The sequence below is a fragment of the Leptosomus discolor genome, chromosome 1, assembly GCF_034619465.1.
Source record: "Leptosomus discolor isolate bLepDis1 chromosome 1, bLepDis1.hap2, whole genome shotgun sequence".
NCBI classification, from domain to species: domain Eukaryota; kingdom Metazoa; phylum Chordata; class Aves; order Leptosomiformes; family Leptosomidae; genus Leptosomus; species Leptosomus discolor.
In genome coordinates, this window is record NC_141391.1 from 211,886,811 (window position 1) to 211,907,418 (window position 20,608).

At 42.6% G+C, this 20,608-nt stretch overlaps 1 protein-coding gene across 1 annotated transcript in view; it reads right to left on the reverse strand.

The window, feature by feature from the left end:
• CAMK1D (calcium/calmodulin dependent protein kinase ID) overlaps window positions 1-20,608 on the reverse strand; it is a 222,704-nt gene that overhangs the window by 113,183 nt on the left and 88,913 nt on the right. The window contains exon 2 of the mRNA XM_086474695.1: window positions 11,782-11,913. Coding sequence (XP_086330821.1) covers window positions 11,782-11,913 — 132 coding nt within the window. The remainder of the gene's footprint in view (window positions 1-11,781; window positions 11,914-20,608) is intronic.

The following is a 20,608-nucleotide window of genomic DNA, read 5'->3' on the forward strand; positions in this document are numbered from 1 at the left end:
CCAAGACGGGAGAAAACCTCTACTTGCCAATCCCATCCTTTCAGGGTGAAGTTTGGTGGTGAACTCTGTGCTTGGTCTTTCAAATTCTAGAAGGAAAACCAACTTAATGTCAGCAGCAAGACCTAGCAGAAGAAAACCCTACTTTGTAAGACGCAGACCGTGTTCCACATGCACTCACAGAAGTGGCCTTTTGGGTTCCCTTGTTCCAGCTTTATGGCTACATGGAGGGTGGAGAGGGGACATGGCCAGTCCCTGGCAGATTCCCCCTCTGCAGGGTGGAGTCTGGCCTCAGCCACTACAGCCTAAATCAGCAGTAACACCATAAAACACCCACTGTTCCCACCCACCATCCAGAGACGGTGGAGAGCTATCCCTACAGCAACGACAGGATGCTGTGTCAGCATAGCTGTGCCTGAGTTACAAGGGCATGAAAATGGAGTAACTGCATTTGGAAGAGTAAAGCCACATATTATGGACTATGGCCTTTATTTTTTAGATACAGCAATTCAGGAGGCACTGGAAACCAGGACAGGAGGCTGTGCAGCACGTCTGCTATGTATAAAGCCCTGAGTCCACATTGCATGACTGCACAAGACAAAACCCCACAATCCTCATGAGCAACCTCAGCTTAGGCTTTCTTTTCACGTTTGCTTTGGGCTGAGATTCTCAAGGGAGCCTCGAAGAGTCATGTAACCAAGTTCAACAACTTTGAATTTTCCTATTGACCAGAATAGCATTAGATCATATTACCCATGTCTATTTGTTAACGACGAGCACTCGTTTATCCATGCTGATGCCACATGGCTTGGATGCGTGTTCTGTACACCATAAATGGCAAGGACGATGCCTTCAAGACATAAACACTGCGGGACATGTAGCAGCTCCACTCAACGGCAATTTTCTCATGCGCCCAAAAAACACAAGAAGGAAAACCTTCAAACTTCAACAAAGTTTTCAATTCCCTCCCACAAACCCACTTGTAGTAAATATAAAATCAGACAGCCATCGCTATTACAGCAGCATTTTATCTTTAGAAAGGGAAGAACTGGCATTTCTATATATAAATGCCAATAAAAGCTACATCTTTGTGGGTCATGCCATATCCACATATTTGTTGTGACTCACATAAGAGAGCATTTTAAAAATAAAGAAAAAGCCCTTTCCTTTTTGTTTTCAGTTAGAAATCCCATATTATCCCTTTTAAGAGCAAACATCCGCTGTTTTCTCTTCCAATTATCCAGTTCATGGCAGACATGGCAGTGACCAGATTGCTTCGCTCTGGAGAGATGCTTCTTGACAAAATCTATCATGCCAAATGCAGCTGCTGTATATGGACTCTCTGCTTTTGGTGGCGGGGGAAAAAAAGTCTTAAACAGCTGAAAAACAACCCCATGCCAATGTGTATTTTTCAAACAAGTATTTCGGCATGAGTTAACTATTGCACTCGGTGCCCGGTCCACAAAAGTCTGAATCTGTTCCAGTTGCCCGCAGGGAACGGCTGCTTAGCTGAGGCTGCAAAGATATATATGCGTAAGTCCAAAAAGGTCCCAGTTTAATCCCTGGTGCGTCAGTCAAGACAGGAGATATCACAAAGGTATGCAGATATTTGAAGCAGGCTGTTATTCTATTTGGTGGGAATCAAAGAGATTATATATAGAAATTTTGGAGTAATCTCAGAAGGAGTCAGTGCTGGTGTGCAAAAACATATCTGGCACACTTCATTGCTATGCATTTGTCAGTTGTTTTTGATTCAGTATGGAGCTGCAATATATATTAGATTATTTGCTAAAGCTTCCTACTAATATCCCTTCTCAAAGTTATTGAACAAACTTTGAAGAAAAAGAAATCAATTCTACTATTTATATTTTTAAATGACTTCAAAAGAGAACATATTGTCTCTAAAAAAGCTTGAATTCACCTATGTCTACTCTCAAGGGGAAAAAAAATAATGGCAAAGTAAAGGAGGCAATAACATCCCTGTTTAATGTACTGCTCCATAAGTTTAATTTGGTAACATATCTGGCAAAGTAAAAGCTAGCTGTCACATATCCTTAGGGAAATGATTTCATAGTCCACTTATTAATACAAATTGTCAATATTAAAACTAACCCACAGGTTTCTGCACTTACAGAGATTTAAGAACTGGGCAGTATAGCCATATGTCTCTGGTAGCCACAGACACAGAAACATGGATGCAACCAAGGAAAATATTAGGCTTTACTTTGAAAACTGATTTGATTAATAGGTTTAAAGTCAGGACAACCCCCTAGTATGGCCACGCTTAATTCAGAAAAAAAGCAACCTATTCTGATTAAGTCAATGCCTTATGAATACAAGGCATTGTAAATGAAAAAAAAAAATAGAATTTCTGATTTAAAAAAAATCAACGTTTAATTTGGAACAAAATGTTTAAATTGTCATCACCATTTCCTTGGTCAAACTGAGCACTAGGGCAGCCCACAAACTAAATGAGTCTCTTTTAGCAAAGACAGAGTCTGTACGTACAGATTTAATTTTTTTTTAACTTTTTTTCCTTCAAAACTGCTACTGAACACAAAGTGTTGTATGAGTAAGCATTGTAAGAGTGAATCAATATGTGTTACAGATGACAACTGCAGGCTTAGTTGGCCAAATACCAATTAATTTATGCAGCTGTCAGTGCAGGATATATTGGATATATTCCAAACACAGAGGTTGCTGTTAGGTTTAACCTGGCACAGTTGAAAGCGGGATGGAGTGCAAATATTCTCCCATTTTATTATGGTCAGAGCCAGCCCTCCTCTGCCAAACTCTGGTTCAAGACACCTAGAATCATTACCTTAATGAGACACAAAATGTAATTGTGACTCATCTTCTATAAATGAAAACAGGAGGTTGAAGTTGCCAATGGAGTGTTTTAAATGCACACTGGGGTCACGCATCACAAAAAACTTGCCCACCGATAACGTTACTGGTCTAATTTCATATAATGGAGGCCAAAAATACAGCAACTTGCATTCATAAAACATTTTAGCACGCAGCTAAGAGCGAACAACTCCTTTGGACAAGGAGCGCTCATGAAAACGATCATTTCTGACACAGTTTCTGTTTCCACCTTCTTGAACCGACATTTTTAGAATACTTGGTTTTCCTCCCTGTACATTCTGATCCACTTAGAAATGTGTATTTGACGATTTCCACAGCAAGTGAGATTTGAGCTCAGATGCAGCTGCATACCTTGAGGATGCTTCCAGCTGGCCAGATGAATCCTACCTTGCATTTACTTGTTTTCCTTTATGCAGTGCTTCACAAGTTATAACTCTAATTCACCACTCGGATACTCCAGTGTTCTATGAGTTAATGCCATGGATTTTAATAGCATAGAAGTAAGATAAAGGAATATCCATTGAGGTGCTTGGACTGTGCATGTAAATAACTGACCCGTCATCAAAATATGGCCATCTTGTGGATGGAAACTAACTGGCTCCCAACAGTACGTCACAACAGCTTAATACAAAACACTGAATTCCTCCAGTTAATATTTCATGATTAAGTTAGAAAAGACAGGCAAAATGCAATATGTTGATAATATTTTGATGAGGACATCTTCACTTTGCTAATGCCATGAGACCTTTAAACAGCCTTTTATAATTTTTTCCAAATGAAGAAATTACTTCAGTGGAGAAAAAAACCTTTGTTTTGGACAAAATATTCCAGAATCTTATGACAAAAAAACAGAAAAGGAAGTCATTTGCCTAATGAAGACTACATTTTCAGCAGCTTTTAGGTACCAATACATCCTTGAAGATCTGGGCTGCAAGAGCTTGTGAAAATGCTTTCCCTGCTACTGCTGCAACACCCAAAACCCTGCATCTTCTAAACTCTACGCTGAAGCACTGCTTCACACAGAGCCGTTGCAACCTGTAACTGCCCACATCTACCGTGGTGTGGGGTAGTCTCACAGCTGCACATCCTCCCGTGCAAAGACTAACCCACCTTGGCTTCTGTGAGCTCCACAGTCCCAAAGCAAGGGCATGTGCTCGCAAATTAGGTAACTCTTAGCTTTAAACGTATGGGTGTAACAAAGACAGACCTTACGTATCCAGTTATACAGCTGAGTCATTTATCAAACTGTCAGATCTTATTAAAGAGTCTTTATGCATCTTAATTCTTTCCTTTTAGGTAACAGACAACAGCATGTATAATCAGATACTTGTACCACTGAAACACAATTGTAACCATCTTCCCAAGAAATAAATACCGGGAAATACAGTATATATTCTCGTTCTTTAGCTAGGAGCTCTGAAAGGACCCCAGCTTTGTTATTCCAGCTATGCACAGGATGAAGTCCACATAAAACACACATCTGGCATAGAAGCAGACTCCAGCTAAGGCTGAAAAACACATTCTGCTAATTTGAAAGCATCTTAGAGCAACTATTTCAGAAAGCAGCTGTTTCTTCCATAACACATCGAATTATTTTCCAAGCCAGAGCTCTGAGCGACGACGTAGCTTCATCCCCTCTGACCTGCACCCTTCTCCCAACATGAATACCCCATTTTTTGAGTTGAGTCAGGTTATGGGGTGACCTTGAACAACAGTTATGCAAGGGACATTTGATAAACTATCGTCACCCAGAAGAGAGGACAGCTGCATTGTCACCCAGCAACTACAGTGAAATGACTTACCACACTATAACCTACTTGAAGGAACACAACTGTCTGCGTATTCACAGCACGAAGGCAGGCTGAAACACAGAAATGCCACGCACCATTGCTAAAGCTATTATGGAGCACACTGCATGTAAATGAAACTGTGTAAGACCAGAGAAGATGCAATGGATTTTGTCTGTGTTTACTATTTCAGAGGGGATTTTTCTCTCTCATTTAATGTATTTTAGGATTTTTAAGACGCCTTGATCTGCTTCCCTACATCTGCTTACATCTAATCTAGCATGAAATGCAATCCAGGCAGTCCTGGCTGCAAAGTCTTCCCCTGCAAAGTTTCCAGCATCTCAGTGATCAAAAATGGTGTCAGCTTTGTTTCAGGTTTCACATTTTTTTCACTCGCATGAATTCATTGCAGTAGAACGATTTGCTTAACAAGAGGACAACTGCCAGTGCCAAGGCAGAGCTGTCCAGTGCCATACCCACATATATACGATCAGATTCACTTTTGCCTGAAACCTGAGAAGGGCAATTCATCCAGTCTGCATCTCCTTGATTCAGGAGATGATCTCATGGTCTAAATCTGATGTCAGTCTCCAAGCATGCCCAACTGTCCCCCTACCCTGAAGTGTTCTGTAGGTCCTGGCTCCTTTCCACGCCTAACCTGTCCCCCTAGCAGGGATGCCTGCAGCAGTGCCCAGCAGTAAAGGTGGCTCCAAGGGCGGGCACTGAGGTCCCACCAAGGCACCCAGGTCAGCCCAGCAGATGCGTGGGGGAATACTGAAGTCTATCCATGCGGGATGCCAACAAAAATATTCTTGGAAGGGCCCTACTCTTCCACCACTGACATCGACATCATTAATGGCACCACTGGGTATCATCCCCTAACTGGTAGCCACACGCCTGGGCAACCTGAGCCATCCTCGGGGCTGCAGGGCCCCACTGGGGAGCCAGCTTTTGGGATGCCCAGGATTTGCATTGGCAGGGCTTGAAGGGCTTGGAGCAAGGCCACGCAGGGAGGGCAGAGTCAGCCTTCTGTCACCCCAGTGCAACTGCAATGGCATGAGCAAGCCAGGTTTTAACAAGTAAATCTACATAAAAGCTTTCTCTGAAAGTGATTACTTAATATAACAACCAGCTGTCTCTTCAATTCTTGCTGAGGCAGCCTATCTTCTCACCATTATTCACAGAGAGGAAAAAAAAGGAAGAAAAAAAAAAAAATCAGCAAGCCTGTTATGTCTATAGGGTAAGCAAAGCTTCAGAGAAATAATGTCACCTGACAGACAGAGACACCAAGTGCTTTATTTATTTTTTCCCTTCCTAACCATGCTATTCATTTTTTACAGGAAAAAAGAGCTCTTATTGCTGGGGTGTAAAGAGGTAATTAGTCATTAACCCCTTAAACCCCAGTCCCACAGGGTTTGTACATCAGCTACACAATCTAATTACTATCACTTTTATGTCAGCACTTATCAACACGGGATCCTAGCATCTCCAATTCGGCTGGCCCTGTACTCCAGCTGCACGAACTCACACAGAAAAATAATTACCGTAAGAGAGCATTAGTGGGCAGCAACAGAGTCTCCAGACTGGGAAACTGGAGTAGGGACCATCCAGGCCTGCAAGGGCTGTATTTTTTGACCCAGAGACAGCCGTGGCTTGAATAGATGGGTCTGTCCCAGAGTCACTCGGGAACGTTCATCTGAATTAATTAAATGCCCAAATTTATGTTAGGGCACATTAAACTTCTGCATGGCCAATTTTATTCAGAATTAATGTAGCCTTTGATTCCGAGTTAAATTGCACAGAACAGTTTAATAAGAGCTAACTAATGGGCTTCAAAACTAAATTTGGATTCATCTTCCTAGAGGCTATCGGGTTAGCCCTGGAGGGATGAGCCGTTACAGAGACAAGAATCTGGGACGGAGAGGTTTTAGGGGAAGTTTGTCAATGGGCTACTGAAAAAGGAGGAAAAATGTACAATTTTTTAAACTACCCTTTTAGCCTTCATGTAAATCTTGAGAAGGGGTGATTTTTTTCACATTTGTTATCAAGGGTGTCCTCTTTAATGTCAGGAATGACGCTGCCTCCTGGGATGGAGCAAGGGGCCCCTTTGACCATCATCTGATTTATGGGAGCGCAGGAACACTCACACTTTCACCCACTTTAGGAAAACCCTTCATTGCTGTTTTTTGTTTAGTTCTGAGATGGGTACAGCCCTGGCCTCCCAGACTTTGCAGGAGGATGCCTCCCTGCTCCTTATTATAGCAGCAGCTCCTGGCTGTAGGTGCAGGCATATAAGGAGCGAGACAGGCACTTGGGCATGAATCACTCCCTGAACACCCAGTCCCCACCCGGTCTTCCAAGGAAACGGGAATGGAAAGCACCGGCAGAATTTTAGCTGACCTGCTAGAAACAGTTCGATCATGCTGTTTAACAGGAAAAACGGCTTCAATCTGCAATTAGGCATGGCTCTGATTTGTAATAAGGAATTTAATGGTGCCTCTCCCAGAGGATCTAGGAGAGTAAAGAGGAGGGGCTGAGAGTAGGAGATACTGAAATAGTTTAGAAATTATTTTTAAAATCCCTTTTCAGCAGAAACTAGCTAAAGCAGAGGATGATTTGCTAGCTAAACAGTATTTGCTTAACAAGACACTTATTTGTGCACATTACTGCTATCAAGTAATCAATACACTGGGGTGCAGGGCTACACACAGTTTATTTTTCCTCCTCTTGCTTTGCTCTGACTCAGCTGCAGGGAGCTAGAAAGTTACGCAGGCAGCTAGAAAGTTTCTTGTAATAAATAGTGGTGTAGCCAAGAAAAAAAATAAAACAACTCGGGCACATTTTTTTCTCTGTGACTCTTACAAGGTTGTTTTGGTGGGTTTTTTTTAACTAGAACCTCAGACTGGTGTTTCTCTGCAGTCCAACTCTTCACACCACCTACTGCCTTCAGGAACCCATCTAACAGACGATTCATCTTTCAGCATGTTCACACCTGCAGAATTACCACAAATGGAAGAATTTCCTCTATTCTACAGCAAACAATGGAAAGGATTGCATTTACCTCTGCTCAAAACCAGAAAACATTTGCTTTCAGAGCAGATTATGAAACTCCCCACATCTCAGGCCAGGAAAAGTCTGTGTCACACAAAGGCAACCATGTGCTGTCGTTCCCCACAGCCAGTTAGTTAACAGAGCTGGGACAGTCCTGTCCTAGAGATCCAGTTTTCTTCCTCAATCAGATTCTAAACCATAGCATGTTTTCCACTTCAAAAGAAATAAATGTTAAAGCCTAAAAATGATGCAGCTGAGCTTCTCACCTCATTTTGTGATGTGATGTAGTGTTTTGCCCTATGTCCAGCTACAGGCAGACAGCACACAACCACAAGAAACAGCAATCCTCGTGCACTGGCACATCATCCTGGCACTGCTCAAAAACATTAAGAAAACTCCCCTCCTGATGCGGAACCAAACACAGGTGCCCAGTTGGACTTTCACCCTGCTCTGAAGCATCCCTCTGGGCCTGAGCTCAGCATGGTGAGCTCAGCCTACTCACTGATTTCACTGGAAGGAATAACTGTCTAAAATTAGGCACATGCTTAAACGCTTTGTCGGGCTCAGGCTCCTGGATTAACTGCAGACTTAGTCTCTTGCGGCTCTGCACTCGACAGCGAGCTCCTTCCCACTCCATCTCCACCCATCCGAGTCTTCGGGGAATGTTGCCATGGATTTCCACGGGACACAAAAGAGTCCATATTGGAAGAACCCTGTTAAGGTTGCTAGGCGTAAATATTGACTTAACGGCTCTTCCGCCTTTTTTCTTTTTTAAGAACAGATTTGTTGGCCATGGCTGGAAAAATAAAATGATGGAGTATGCATGATTCACTCTGGCACTCACACAAACATGCAGATCAGTTGGCTGGCAGCTCGCTCCTCTGTTAGCAGAACATCGCTTCTAAAATGTGTCATTTTGTTTTGGCAGCGAGAGCGTCCAAGGCCGCAGACAGAGAGATAAAATCTCCCACCTTCCATGTACTTCACATGGGGAACGCTGACCTTCCCCAACACAGAACATTTGATTAATACTTCCAACAGCTTTTTTAGTTGAGACTCACAGAAGGACTGACAGGAGGCTGCAATCATTTTGCACTAAAAGCCCAGCCCAGAAACCTCCCTCCTTGCACCCACTCTACCAAGTCTGCTGACACGAGAAAGGACTGCAAAACGAACTGCAGGTAAAACTTTTCATTCAAACGACTTTTGAATAAAGGCTGTTTCACAGACAAGAAATATTGAGACAGCAAATAAATATTGTGATGGAAGGTCACGTAGGAAGTCAGCAGCAGAAGTGAGAGGAGACCTGGGGGTTTTGGTCAATGGATTTATGCTTTCATCACCAGGTTCTACATCCTATAGTACTCCATGCACAGAATTTTAATCCTGAATTTTAAAAATGTTATTTTGTTATTTAAAATACAAATTCAACACATGACACCATTCAAACTGTTTTCCACATTGATTCTGCCAGATCTGGATGATTTGGCAGGACTGGCAAGGGGACAAACCTCCACCAGGACAGCCTGAGGGTACGAAGTATATTTGATACCTGTGTGTACTAGTCCTGGGCCCAGCCAGCACAATCTCTGACTGTCCCTAAAAGCCTGCTCACCACACACAGGGGCACAAGCAGCTCACCTGAGAGCTGGCAGAGGCTGCAGGGAGTATATTCAGGATTCCCCAGTAGACGCACATTTGACGTACAACCAGGAGAACTCAAGAAGGGTTGCATTTCACTGCACTCAGCAGATGTCTCCCAGAAAGCAAGTACCTCATCAGGAGGAAGACAAAAATCTAATGACTGAATATAGAAGGAGAAAGTCCAGTGTCAGACAAGAGATCCTTGTTTAAAGGATCACAAGGAGTCTGCTTGCATTTCAGCTAGGCAGGGTGTCCTTTAGGACTTTTATCCTATTGGAGTTCAAGCACCCCTCAAAGACATAATGCAAAACCAGAAAGGGAAACCAGGAACAACACACGTGCGTATTTATATTTTCATTGCATCCATATTTTGTGGCTCTGCATCTTCCTCTCAGGGAACAGGAACCAATTCCTCCTGCCAGGCATCCTCTGTGCACATCCCCTTCAGAAGCAATGGTTCATTGCATGGCATGTTAAGACTGTGGCACCTCACAGTCATGCAAGACAGCCTAGGGCTCTGGCATCCTACCCACTAATTAGACAACACACAAACTAGCAATCCCCACTCAGTATTAAGCTACCAGAAACATAAGCATGGGCACTTAGATACCTTTGGAGCTTAGCAACAGCTGCTCAGGATCTGCTCCACCTCTCTTAAATCTATTTTTACTGACAGCTTTTGAAGCAGAGAATTCATTGAACAGAGAAACAGCTTGATATCCCCTCTCCTCAACTGTAGGCAGATCCAGTTTGTTATTTTTCAAGCGTTTCCTTGGTGGCACGTACAAACTCAATACTCTGTCTGCTAGCAAAGATGTCTATTTTCAGAATAAATACAATGACATGCAAAGTCTGTATTAGGAACAGCTAAGTAGAAGACATCAGGAGACAGAAAAGGAAAAAACTCTCTTAAGATCCTAACATGCATAGGACAAGAGAGCAAGTAGATCTAACTGTATGAAATTAAGGAATTTTCCGCCCACTCACTCTCCTGCCCTTGCAGCTGGAATAGCACAGCTCGAGTGCTGCCTCCTGGTTTCTCAGGAAATTGTTTGCAGAGAACAGAAATGTTTCACAACACAGAAGCAAGAAATAACATAAATAATTTCTCTGCTCTGCTAGTTTAGGGTCAAGGCTGATGCAAGGCAATCCTTACTGCATGTCAATATTGCCGCTCTTACATCCACACATGAGTATCAGGGGACAAACCCATACAGGCAAAGACTGTTTTAAGCTGCCAGTTATTGGCCATCATTACCTGGTTATGGAGATGGCAACAGTTGAGCTTTATGACAGGTTCTCAATAACACTACACAGCAAGCCAACATGCTGCCTTTATCACTTGGTTTACATTGTACTGACCTCATACAGGTCCAGCAATGGGAAGGCAACTGCAACAAATGCCTGTAGCTGTTTGGAGCCCCCCTGCCTCCATTGAAAAGGATCCCCTCTGCCTACTGAGATGGCTGAGTTTGCCCTTGAACCTGCTCCTTTGGCTTAGGCTGTCTGAGCATTTAGTTCAGAAGTATCAAGTTAGTTTTTAAGATTTAGGATCAGTTTTGCCACATGACACCCAGATGATCAGCCACCAGCTTCTACGTGACCAAGAGCTGGGGCAAGAAGTCCCACTAGGGACAGCAGTGCAGCAGGAATTGGATTGCCCCAGTCCAACCTAGGCTTCTATATAGTTGTATTACCTTTAATTCAACGAGTAGAGAAGGCACTTTTAGAAGTTTAAAACACGTTACATGGACCAATCCTAAAGTTACCAATATCTTTCCATTACCTAACAAGAAAGACAAGGGTGGCAAGTTCAGATCCAAGTGTCTTAAGTCAGGTGAGATGAATCCTGCCTTCAGGATTCATGACTACACTGAATGACTACACTGAATTCATACACTGAATTCACAGTAGTTGTGAGCTGACTTTTTCTTATCCACATCTTCCAGCCATGGTCAGAAAAAAATTACACACCATGGACAACCCTGATACAATAGAAGTCGCCCTGGGAAGTCACTTCCAGCAGTGGCAGAGGTACCTCTCCATGGTACAGGCTGACACCACCACCTACGACAATCCATACCATGCCTAATTAGCTTTAGAGCAATTATAGACTGTTTTAAGTACTTGGAAATAATCACCCTGTTCCTGCTCTCCTCCAAAGCCAGTGGCCCAACTGCTGATATTATTAGTGGATAAGGTCTTTTTAGGGCATCACAGGTTTTACTTCAGCCCAGTTCCACTTCTTTCCCACTTTGTAGTCAACCTGAGCATTTCTCGAAACATTTTCAGCATCATTTAAACTTGGGTGATCTTGTCCGCCTGTGACGGGCTGAACAACCTGTCAGTCACACTTGTCAATCACTGCTCCTGCTCCTTAAAAGCAGGAGTCTAAATCGAAGCGAAGAAGCAGAAATGAAGGTCTGATACTTACTTTCTCAGGACTGCAATTTCATTCTCTATGCTGCTTTCCTTTCCCTTCAATGCCTTCTTGGGAATGCACTTGACTGCAAAGAGTTTCCCACTCGCTCTCTCTTCAGCCAAAACAACTTCAGAGAATGCACCGCTGAAAGAAAAAAATAAAAAACCCCAGTTTTATGTAGTGCCTTTTTTTTGGAAGCTGTTAACCGAAACAACCATTGAATACAGTTCTTCTGGAGTCTTTTGAAAGCTGCTCTTGTTAATCATAGCAATGGCATTACAAGCACCTTTCTTTGCATTTACAGACATACGCAGACATTCACATTGACACAAAACATTAAAGGCTTACCAAATACAACAATTTTAATAAAGAGCCATAGTCCAGCAAAGGTATGAGCTAAGCTTGAAAATCACAAAGTACCATTTCTGCACACAGGGGCATGGATCATAGTCTGGCTACTGATTTGATGGATGATGCACTTTTCACCTTCCTGAGGTTTTTGGAGGTTTAATTCAGATAGCAGCACAAAGTCCCTAGAATTAAGTGCCGCACCAGTGCCAAGAGTGCTCCCGGTTCCTCAGTGACCACAAGAGGTCAGGGCCCCCGCTTTGGTCCTCCCTGGCATCCCAGAGCATCTCCTCACCGTTGGCTCAACCCTGACTCAGGCAGGGAAGCAGCGTCAGAATTTCTCTATGTACACAGAGTTATTCCACAACACAAACTGCTGTGTGTATAATCGCTAAAGCCAACGAATCGGATTAAACCACAAGTTCAAACGTCGGCCTTAATAGCAGCCTCCCTACGGTTACCCCAGAGAGGATTACACAAATAAAGAAACTTCATCACAGCAGTCAGTCACTAATTGCCAAGAGCGGGCAGTGCCCCTCCTTCATTAGGTTATTCCATAACAGTGTATTATTTCTTGCACTCTCATTGCTTCCTCCAAAGCATCTGGGCCTTAATGGGGAAAAGCCAGGAAAATGTTACAGTCAGTGCTATATATACTTTTTTTTTTTTGAGTTCTCACACTGTTTTCTGAGCATTTGAGCATCATTCAGACAATGCTGATCTGAACAAACCTTTGCTCTGGCCTGTTGGGGCCACTCTTACGTTCCGGTGTTTGTTACTGGTTTAGCAGCGAGGTACTGGGCAAGACAGAGCATTGGCCTGGTGAGGAACAGCAAATCTTTGTTCCTATTCACCAAAACCACCTCCTGAAGCACCTGCTTTCGCCAACAGACGTCAGAGCCAAGGACTTGTCTAGCCAGATCACAGCTGAAGGATCGTATTTTACTTACACGAAATAAAACCAGGCAGGACACTCTTCTGAATTTTATTCCCCCTCCATCAATAATTATTCTGCTCTTCTTGGGATCAGGATGAGCAAACCCAATCATGCTCCAGCCCCCTCTTAAAACGTTAATATTTGATCACAAGCCTCATTTGGCTACCACCAACTTTCTCTAGAATTTCACTCCCCACAACTGCTGCTTATCTAGATGTTTGTGGACAAACAGAAGTGTTTCCTTTCCTGGCCAGGCTCTTCCTTTTTAAGTCATGCACTTCGATGACACAACCAAGTGGCTTTGACCTCACCAATGGTTCCCGAGTTGCAAAATGACCTAATGAATCATTAAGCCTGTGGATAAGTGGATAAGCAAAAGGAAGAGGCTGCGGCTTTGGAAAGAAAGTGCCTGTTTACTCAGAAATGGTTTTGTAGCCAGCAGCGATAGGGAAATGGCAACGGGAAGCTTAGGAATGGATGAAAAGAGGCTTTTGCAAACTGTTACTGTGGGTGTTTGACAGCTTGTCTACATGTGGCAGTGACACTCTGAACCACGAATGTTTTGTCTCATTTTTTTCCAAAAAGGACAGACTCTGACAACACGTACACCACTTGAAGTACAGGAACAATTCGCTGTTTTCTGCTTTGTGTATCATGTACCACAGCACGTCAGAGCATCATCGGCTCCAATTTAGAGTCCACACAACTGATCCTAGTGGCTTCCATAATCAAGCCACCCAAAGTGTTTTTAAAGACCTATTCTTTGCTTTCTTATTATCAACCATCCTAGTCATTCGATTCACCCAATGGGGTTTTCATTCTGACCCTCACGCTTGAGACAGCCAGACCAGAACTTTCCTTTTACTGGAAAGCCCTAAGACGCCTCCTCAGTGCTTATCAGCTTCAGCTATATTTCATGAACGCCTTAAGCCCTATCTGCTTAAGCTTTCAACGCTGCACTTCACTCCAGCTGTGTCTTGAACAAGCTTTTTGCCTTCAGTTAAATGCTGTTAAATGGAGGAATGTCAAAGGAGTTAAACGCTGTTAAAAGTAAGAATGTTAAATGCTGTTTGAGGAGGAACTTCTTTACTCTGAGGGTGACAGAGCACTGGAACAGGCTGCCCAGGGAAGTTGGGGAGTCTCCTTCTCTGGAGACATTCAAAACCCATCTGGATGTGTTCCTGGGTGACCTGCTCTAGGTGACCCTGCTTTGGCAGGGAGTTGGACCAGATGATCTCCAGAGGTCCCTTCCAACTCTTACCATTCTGTGTGATTCTGTGTATGAAAAGCAGCATATCCATATCAGTCGTTTACTGATCACACAGCTCTCCCAGTGTTTACAATATAAAAACACAGAGAGCTCTCAACGCAATTTGGATTTCATTGCTGTTCTCAGACAACAAAATAAAGGAAATCCCTTTATATCCCTCTATGCAATAAAGTCAGCTTTGGGAAATGCCTCTATTTCAGCTGGCTTCACCATTTTGCTGGATTTCTTTCTCCACTTAGCAGGACAGCCATGGGGCTCAATGGCTGGAAACAGCCTCTGAGAATTTAAACGAAATTTTTTTTGGAGCTCCGAGATACTCATAAAAACCAATTCTGTATCTCCTTAACAACCTTTCTCATTAAAGCATGAAATAAACTGAACCTCTGCTAAAGTGTTCGCTCACATGTCAACCTTGGCCACTGACAGGGCGATTTTTTACATCAAGTTTTATATAAGGCCATAGCATGAAATTGCTGGTGCTGGGAAGAGCCTCCGGGCAATGCAGGGGGAACGCTGGGGTGGATCTGCTGGGAAGGCAGGAGGGAGATGCGAGGGGGTCTGCACTATCCTCTGCACTATATATGCTCCTCAGAGCAAGGCGGGGAGGGAAAAGCAGCAAGTCAACGGACAAAAGAAAGGTAAGTGAAGTGCTGGAAGGAAAGAGAAGGGAGGGACCAGATGCAGGTAAGGACTAAAGAGTTAAACACAGCCTGAGAGTGTATAGGGCACAACGGTACAGGGCAAGAAGAAAGAAATGCAGGGAGCATCAGCAAGGAAAAGGCAGCAAAGACACTCCTGGAGTCTGCTGGAGTCAGGGGAGAGTCAGAAATAATAGTGAATAGGTGGGCAAGTGATCATCATGCTTTCAAACATACAGCTGAATTCATCCACCCTTAACGATCCAGCCCAGCCCCCACTAAACCCCTCTTGACTCGTGCATGAATAGATAAATACCAGAGAGAAAGTCAGAAGGGCAAGGCTCACTTTCTTGCTACCAGCAATATATCCTATAAAAATTCTCTGCTTCCTTGAAAAAGTTCCCCAGAACTACCAACCTGGCAGGACTGCTAAAGAAGATTTCTCCCCCAAAGAATTAATGTGCCCTTTAAAATCAAGACATTAATGAAAGGAGCAATTTATCTCTAAGAATTCATTATGATTCTTTATTGAGGGTTAAGAATTAATTGTGTACAAAGTTCTATAAAAATGTTTGGATTTGGAAAACATTGCATTCTACACCATCGAAGTGGCAAGACATGGTTTCCATTAAGCATCATCAAGCAGTGTTACACGATAAAAAGGAAAAAAAAAAAGAATACAGGAGATGTTGGACAACCAGAATACTACACACCTGCAGCTCAGACAGAGCTCTGGATTAAAACCCCACCTCTCCTAGGAGGTACCGCACTGTATCTATAATGACATGATATTCCTGAGACCTGCCATTTGCAACCCATACGCCAGTATCTCCATGGTCATTGCATCGAGCCAGAAAATGATTCACAAATCTCTTGGTGAATCTTGTATTTTGAATTACGAGGTTTTATCTGAAATTTTATGCAACGAAAAACACAATTTCTGTGAAGTATACAGGCGAATTGGGATTTTTTTTTATTCAGTGAAATAATGAGGAAGGTGTCTACTCTGTGAAAATATTTGGGGAGTTTTATAACTCCTTTTCACAAAAAATATGTTCCAAAAATCATTTTCACACTCTAACACAGATTTAAAAAAAAAAATAGGGAGAAGAGTTTAATTGGTTAAAAGTTATGATTTTAAAGGTGCCTGCAATGGTTGGGATGTCCTGTTCCTTTCATCTGGGAAACAGGTAATTGTGACCTTTCCAACATGCCTGGGGACCGAGCCTTCATCTCTCTGAAAAGGGGCTTCAATCCCCTTCAGGACCTTTCCTTGTCCTGCTTGGAGATTATAGCAAACAAATAAAAAAGCATCACGGTTTTGAGGAAGTAGGACAGTGGTTAAAATGCGTAAATGAGAAACTTCTGCAAAATAAACCACCTAGTTAACAGCTGAAATACGTATGTGGCAACTGAACCTATTTTTGAAACTTCTGATGAAGTTACCATTTACCCTGGAGGACTGACTCTTTTCAAACTTCTGATTAAGGCATGGAATAATTTTATGAGCGAGATCATTTTTATATGAATTAGGAACAACATAAGAGAAAAAAAAGAGAGGTTAAATGACTTGACATGTCACACTGAGATAATGGCAAATTCTAGAAGGTGGCTGAGACATTCTGACTCCTCACCTCTTTGCACACATCTGGACCATGCAGTCTCTTATGAGATATCAATCTTTAATAGTTTTTATTTGCTTAAATTATTTCTTATCCAGTTATTTTCTTTAATCTAGATTTAAAGATGACGATTTCAAGATTATCATTGGAATACGAATAGCGTTCATACCCAAACAGACTGGATTTTCTATTAGAAAACAATGGCTTCAAGGCTAGGCTATCCTGTAGATCAAAGTAAAATAAAGGCCAAATAACTTTTTCCTTCATCTGTTTAACTATAATTTAATATGAACAATTTCTGAAATACAATGAACAATATATACTGTGACAGCAAATCTGTTCTCATTCATCAAAAAAATTTGCTGCCACAAAAATACTGACAAAACGAAGACAGAGAGTTGATGGAAGGATAAAACTTAATTTTTCCATTTGCAGAGACCTCTATGTTGAGCAGTCTTCTACTGCATTAGCAGGTGCTGTGTCATACTAAATCAACAGACATAGTCAGGAAACAGATTTCACTTCTTCAGGCTGTGTGTAGCTAATGATTTTAATTATAATACAGTTCACTTTCTGTGTGCTTTGCCCCAGCCAAACCATGGGACAAAATAGTGAACACTAATCATTTGAAAAATATACCATGTCCACAGTAAAGATCACCCTCAGACAGGAGACCAACTGAATCAAAGTGAGCCCAACCAAATCAAAGAAGGTCACTTCTGTAGCGTAGCTTCAACAACCACACAAAATTCTGCTCCTTGACTCCCCTTAAGAAAGGTGACTTTGAACTGCACTACAAACAGAGGCAAGTATGAAAGAAAAAAATCTTGTCTGGCATTTTCACAGCTTTTCCCTCAAGGAGTTAACTGTGGGATGAGATCAGGCTCTGTGTAACCAGCACACACCAGGGAGATTCTGGTCCTGCAGACTATTTTTCTACCAAGCCATTTTTCTGCACAAGTCATGTCCTATTTTTTTTCTATTAAATTTTCTACTCAGTCATTTCTGTACACACATTCTCACTCTCCCAAATTCCAGGCACATCCCAACATAAACCCAAACTAGGGCTGGAAAAAAAGTTTTTCACTCCAAAGTCATGACCGTGAATGTCCTGTCAGCTGTATGAAAATGAATTTACAATGAAATTTTCAATAGCTCAGTGATGTCTGAATGCAAAGTTAAGAAAACCAAAGTATGGAGGGTGATTTTACCCAGCGAAGAGCAAAGAAGGATTTTGGGACTGTGTTACACATGATACAGAAGTCAAACACCCCTACACATTCCCAAGAGCTGAATACAAATTTATGGGAAAAGAAACACACTGCCTAATCTGGTTGCAGCCATCTATTCTTTAGAGGACAAATGCTTTTTCTAGCTATTTTCATTCATCAAATACACGGTCCCAACCCTGCAGCCCCTTCTATGGCAATGCTTCCTCCGCCTGGGCAAGAGCAGAATGATCACTGTATTAACACCGGTATTTTTAGCCTCACTACTCATTTAACTTCCACTAAGCCACCCAGCCACAACTGAAAATGGTGTTTTCTACCTTGGGGCTTAGTGAGTGTCTGCTGGAACACCAGACAGGGCCCTGGCCCTCGGCTGTGGCTGACCCTGGTTCACCTCCCCAGGGCTGATCCTGATCCCCACCCGCAGTGATGTCCCCCGTCCCCATAGAGTTGCCTCATGCCTGGGGCTGTTGTTACCCATTACAGATGAAGAACAGCACTTCCAACGGTGCCAAAATGCTGTTGCTATAGCCCGATGGACACTCAAACAACAATGGCAAGGGGTAAAATTACTCTTTGCTGAGTGTTCCTGCAGCAAGTTATCTCCTTTCTGGACCACCGACATGTTTCTCTGTGCCCTGAATTACTGCCCCATAACAATACCCTCAGCATTTTGTCCAAGTTAGAAGGTACATTAAGACCATTGGGGTCTTCCAACGAGCAGCTGCTTCCCCACAGTGTGAGAGGAGCCCAGGAATCATCATGCCCAGGCTCCAGATTTCACCTCTCCAGCCACCTTGCTGCTCCCACTCTAAGATAATTTTTGGGAGAGTTGAACCACATCACTACACAGATCTCTGCTGGGACTTATAGTCATGACCACAACAGACAGCCGATGATATTGTACTGCAGGTAGAGCTTCTTCCTTCCCCTCCGTATAAATCAGTTTGTTTTTCTCCCACTGTTACAGGGTGACTTGCTGCGATAGAATGAGCAGCACAAAGCTTTCATCTGTGTAGTCACCAAAAGTGTTTGGATTTGTTTGGATTTAATTTCCATTTTTTGGGGTACTATTATCTACAATTACAACAACTGCTTTGTGTTTTGACAGTTTTTGTCACCAGAGTCAGCCGCAAGGATTTTAATGCCAATTTGAGGCTTATCATTTCTTCTGTTTAGCTACTCAATATTTTATACTCTCAGGAAAAAAACCCAACAACAAAACCCACAAACACAACACAAAAATCACCACCACCACCACAAAAAAGTAGAATTAAGATTGAAAATCCGTGTCAGCTACTTAAAGGAAAGCTACTTAGAAGAGAGAGACTTCTGTGAAGCCAGAAAACACCAATTTAAAGTTGCACATTATAAAGCATGAAATTATGACAATATAGTCAAGGTGGTTTCATTCCCACCCCTGCCTCTTCCCCTGGACCATCTTCACCAGAACACAAACACCTCCTTAATGGACAACAACCATTTTCACCCAAAGAAAGACTGCTGGAAACTCTTTAAAAACCTTTCTGTAGTTGAAATTAGTTCTTTACTCCAGGATGAATTTCAAGTTCACAGCAGGGCACGGCACACACCACCATCAAACGTGATATTGTGAGGCATCAGCAAGGGTGCTGCACTGCTCCCTTGCACCCTGGGCACTTCTCCCTGCCCACCACCACGAATGAACCAACCAGGAGGGAAACGCCAAGCTTGAGACCTGTGTTGCAGGCTGGAGAGCAGAGCACTGCTGGGATAGCTTCCAGATGGGAAATCCCATGGTGCTTGGGGCACTCCATCTCATACACCAGCAGGGTGAAGGCACCAAAGCACATGCCAAGGAGATTCCCAGGCAAGAAGAGCTATGACACGTAGAGCGTATGGGCTTCAGTGCCATAAAACTTAGGTTTAAAGATGAGTAAACCACATAAAGCATAGCAATTAAGCCAAAAAGAAAAGTTTCTGCAGAATCTCTTCCCTTTCTGAGATGAACTAATTTGTTTTAGCTGCCTGGTGTATGCTAATTTAATACGATGCTATGCAGTCTGTTCTGAGACAGTGATGCATGGATGCTAAAAAGGGAAACTGGCCCGGCACAGATCCCCAGTCATGTTTGTTATTACAGTCTTCTTTTTTCCTGAACTGTCTTCTCCTTTCTGATTAATCCTGACCCCTGTTAGAAAGGGAATTGTTGTCTTTAAAGGCCTGTTACATTTACATTACATCCTCATTGGCAATCACAGTAAAGCTAGACACAATCAAAAGCAAAACATACAGCTTTCTGTATCGAGCTCTTCCTTCCATTATGCACTTCACAAATGAGCTGTTAAGCAGTTTATTTTCTCCACTGATGATCACTTTCTTTCCAAAGTGAATATTTAAGTACCCTTTTTCCACTTTCATCTTACAAGACAAAAGGAGCTCATTGTCTCCCAGGGTTTATCTGATGTCAGCCCTCTCACAAGGAAATAACCTTTCTTCTTCTAATAATGACCTCAAATCTTTCTTGAGGTATAAGTGATCTCCATAATTTTTTTCAAAGCATTTCCCTGTTCTGACATTGATATATGCAGGGTCTACTACAACACATCTGATTTCTGGAGTTCTTATCTGGCCATATAAAGCAGATTACACCAATATGAAAAAGCATGCTTCTTCTTTTTCCTCGACATGGAAACTTAAGAAAAGATCTGGCACACCAAGGCGCTCTCTAAGGGGCTGGATCAATTAAGGAACAACTAGATGACAGTGCATCTTTAAAAACAAAGCAAAGCAAGACAGTGCAGACACTATAGTTT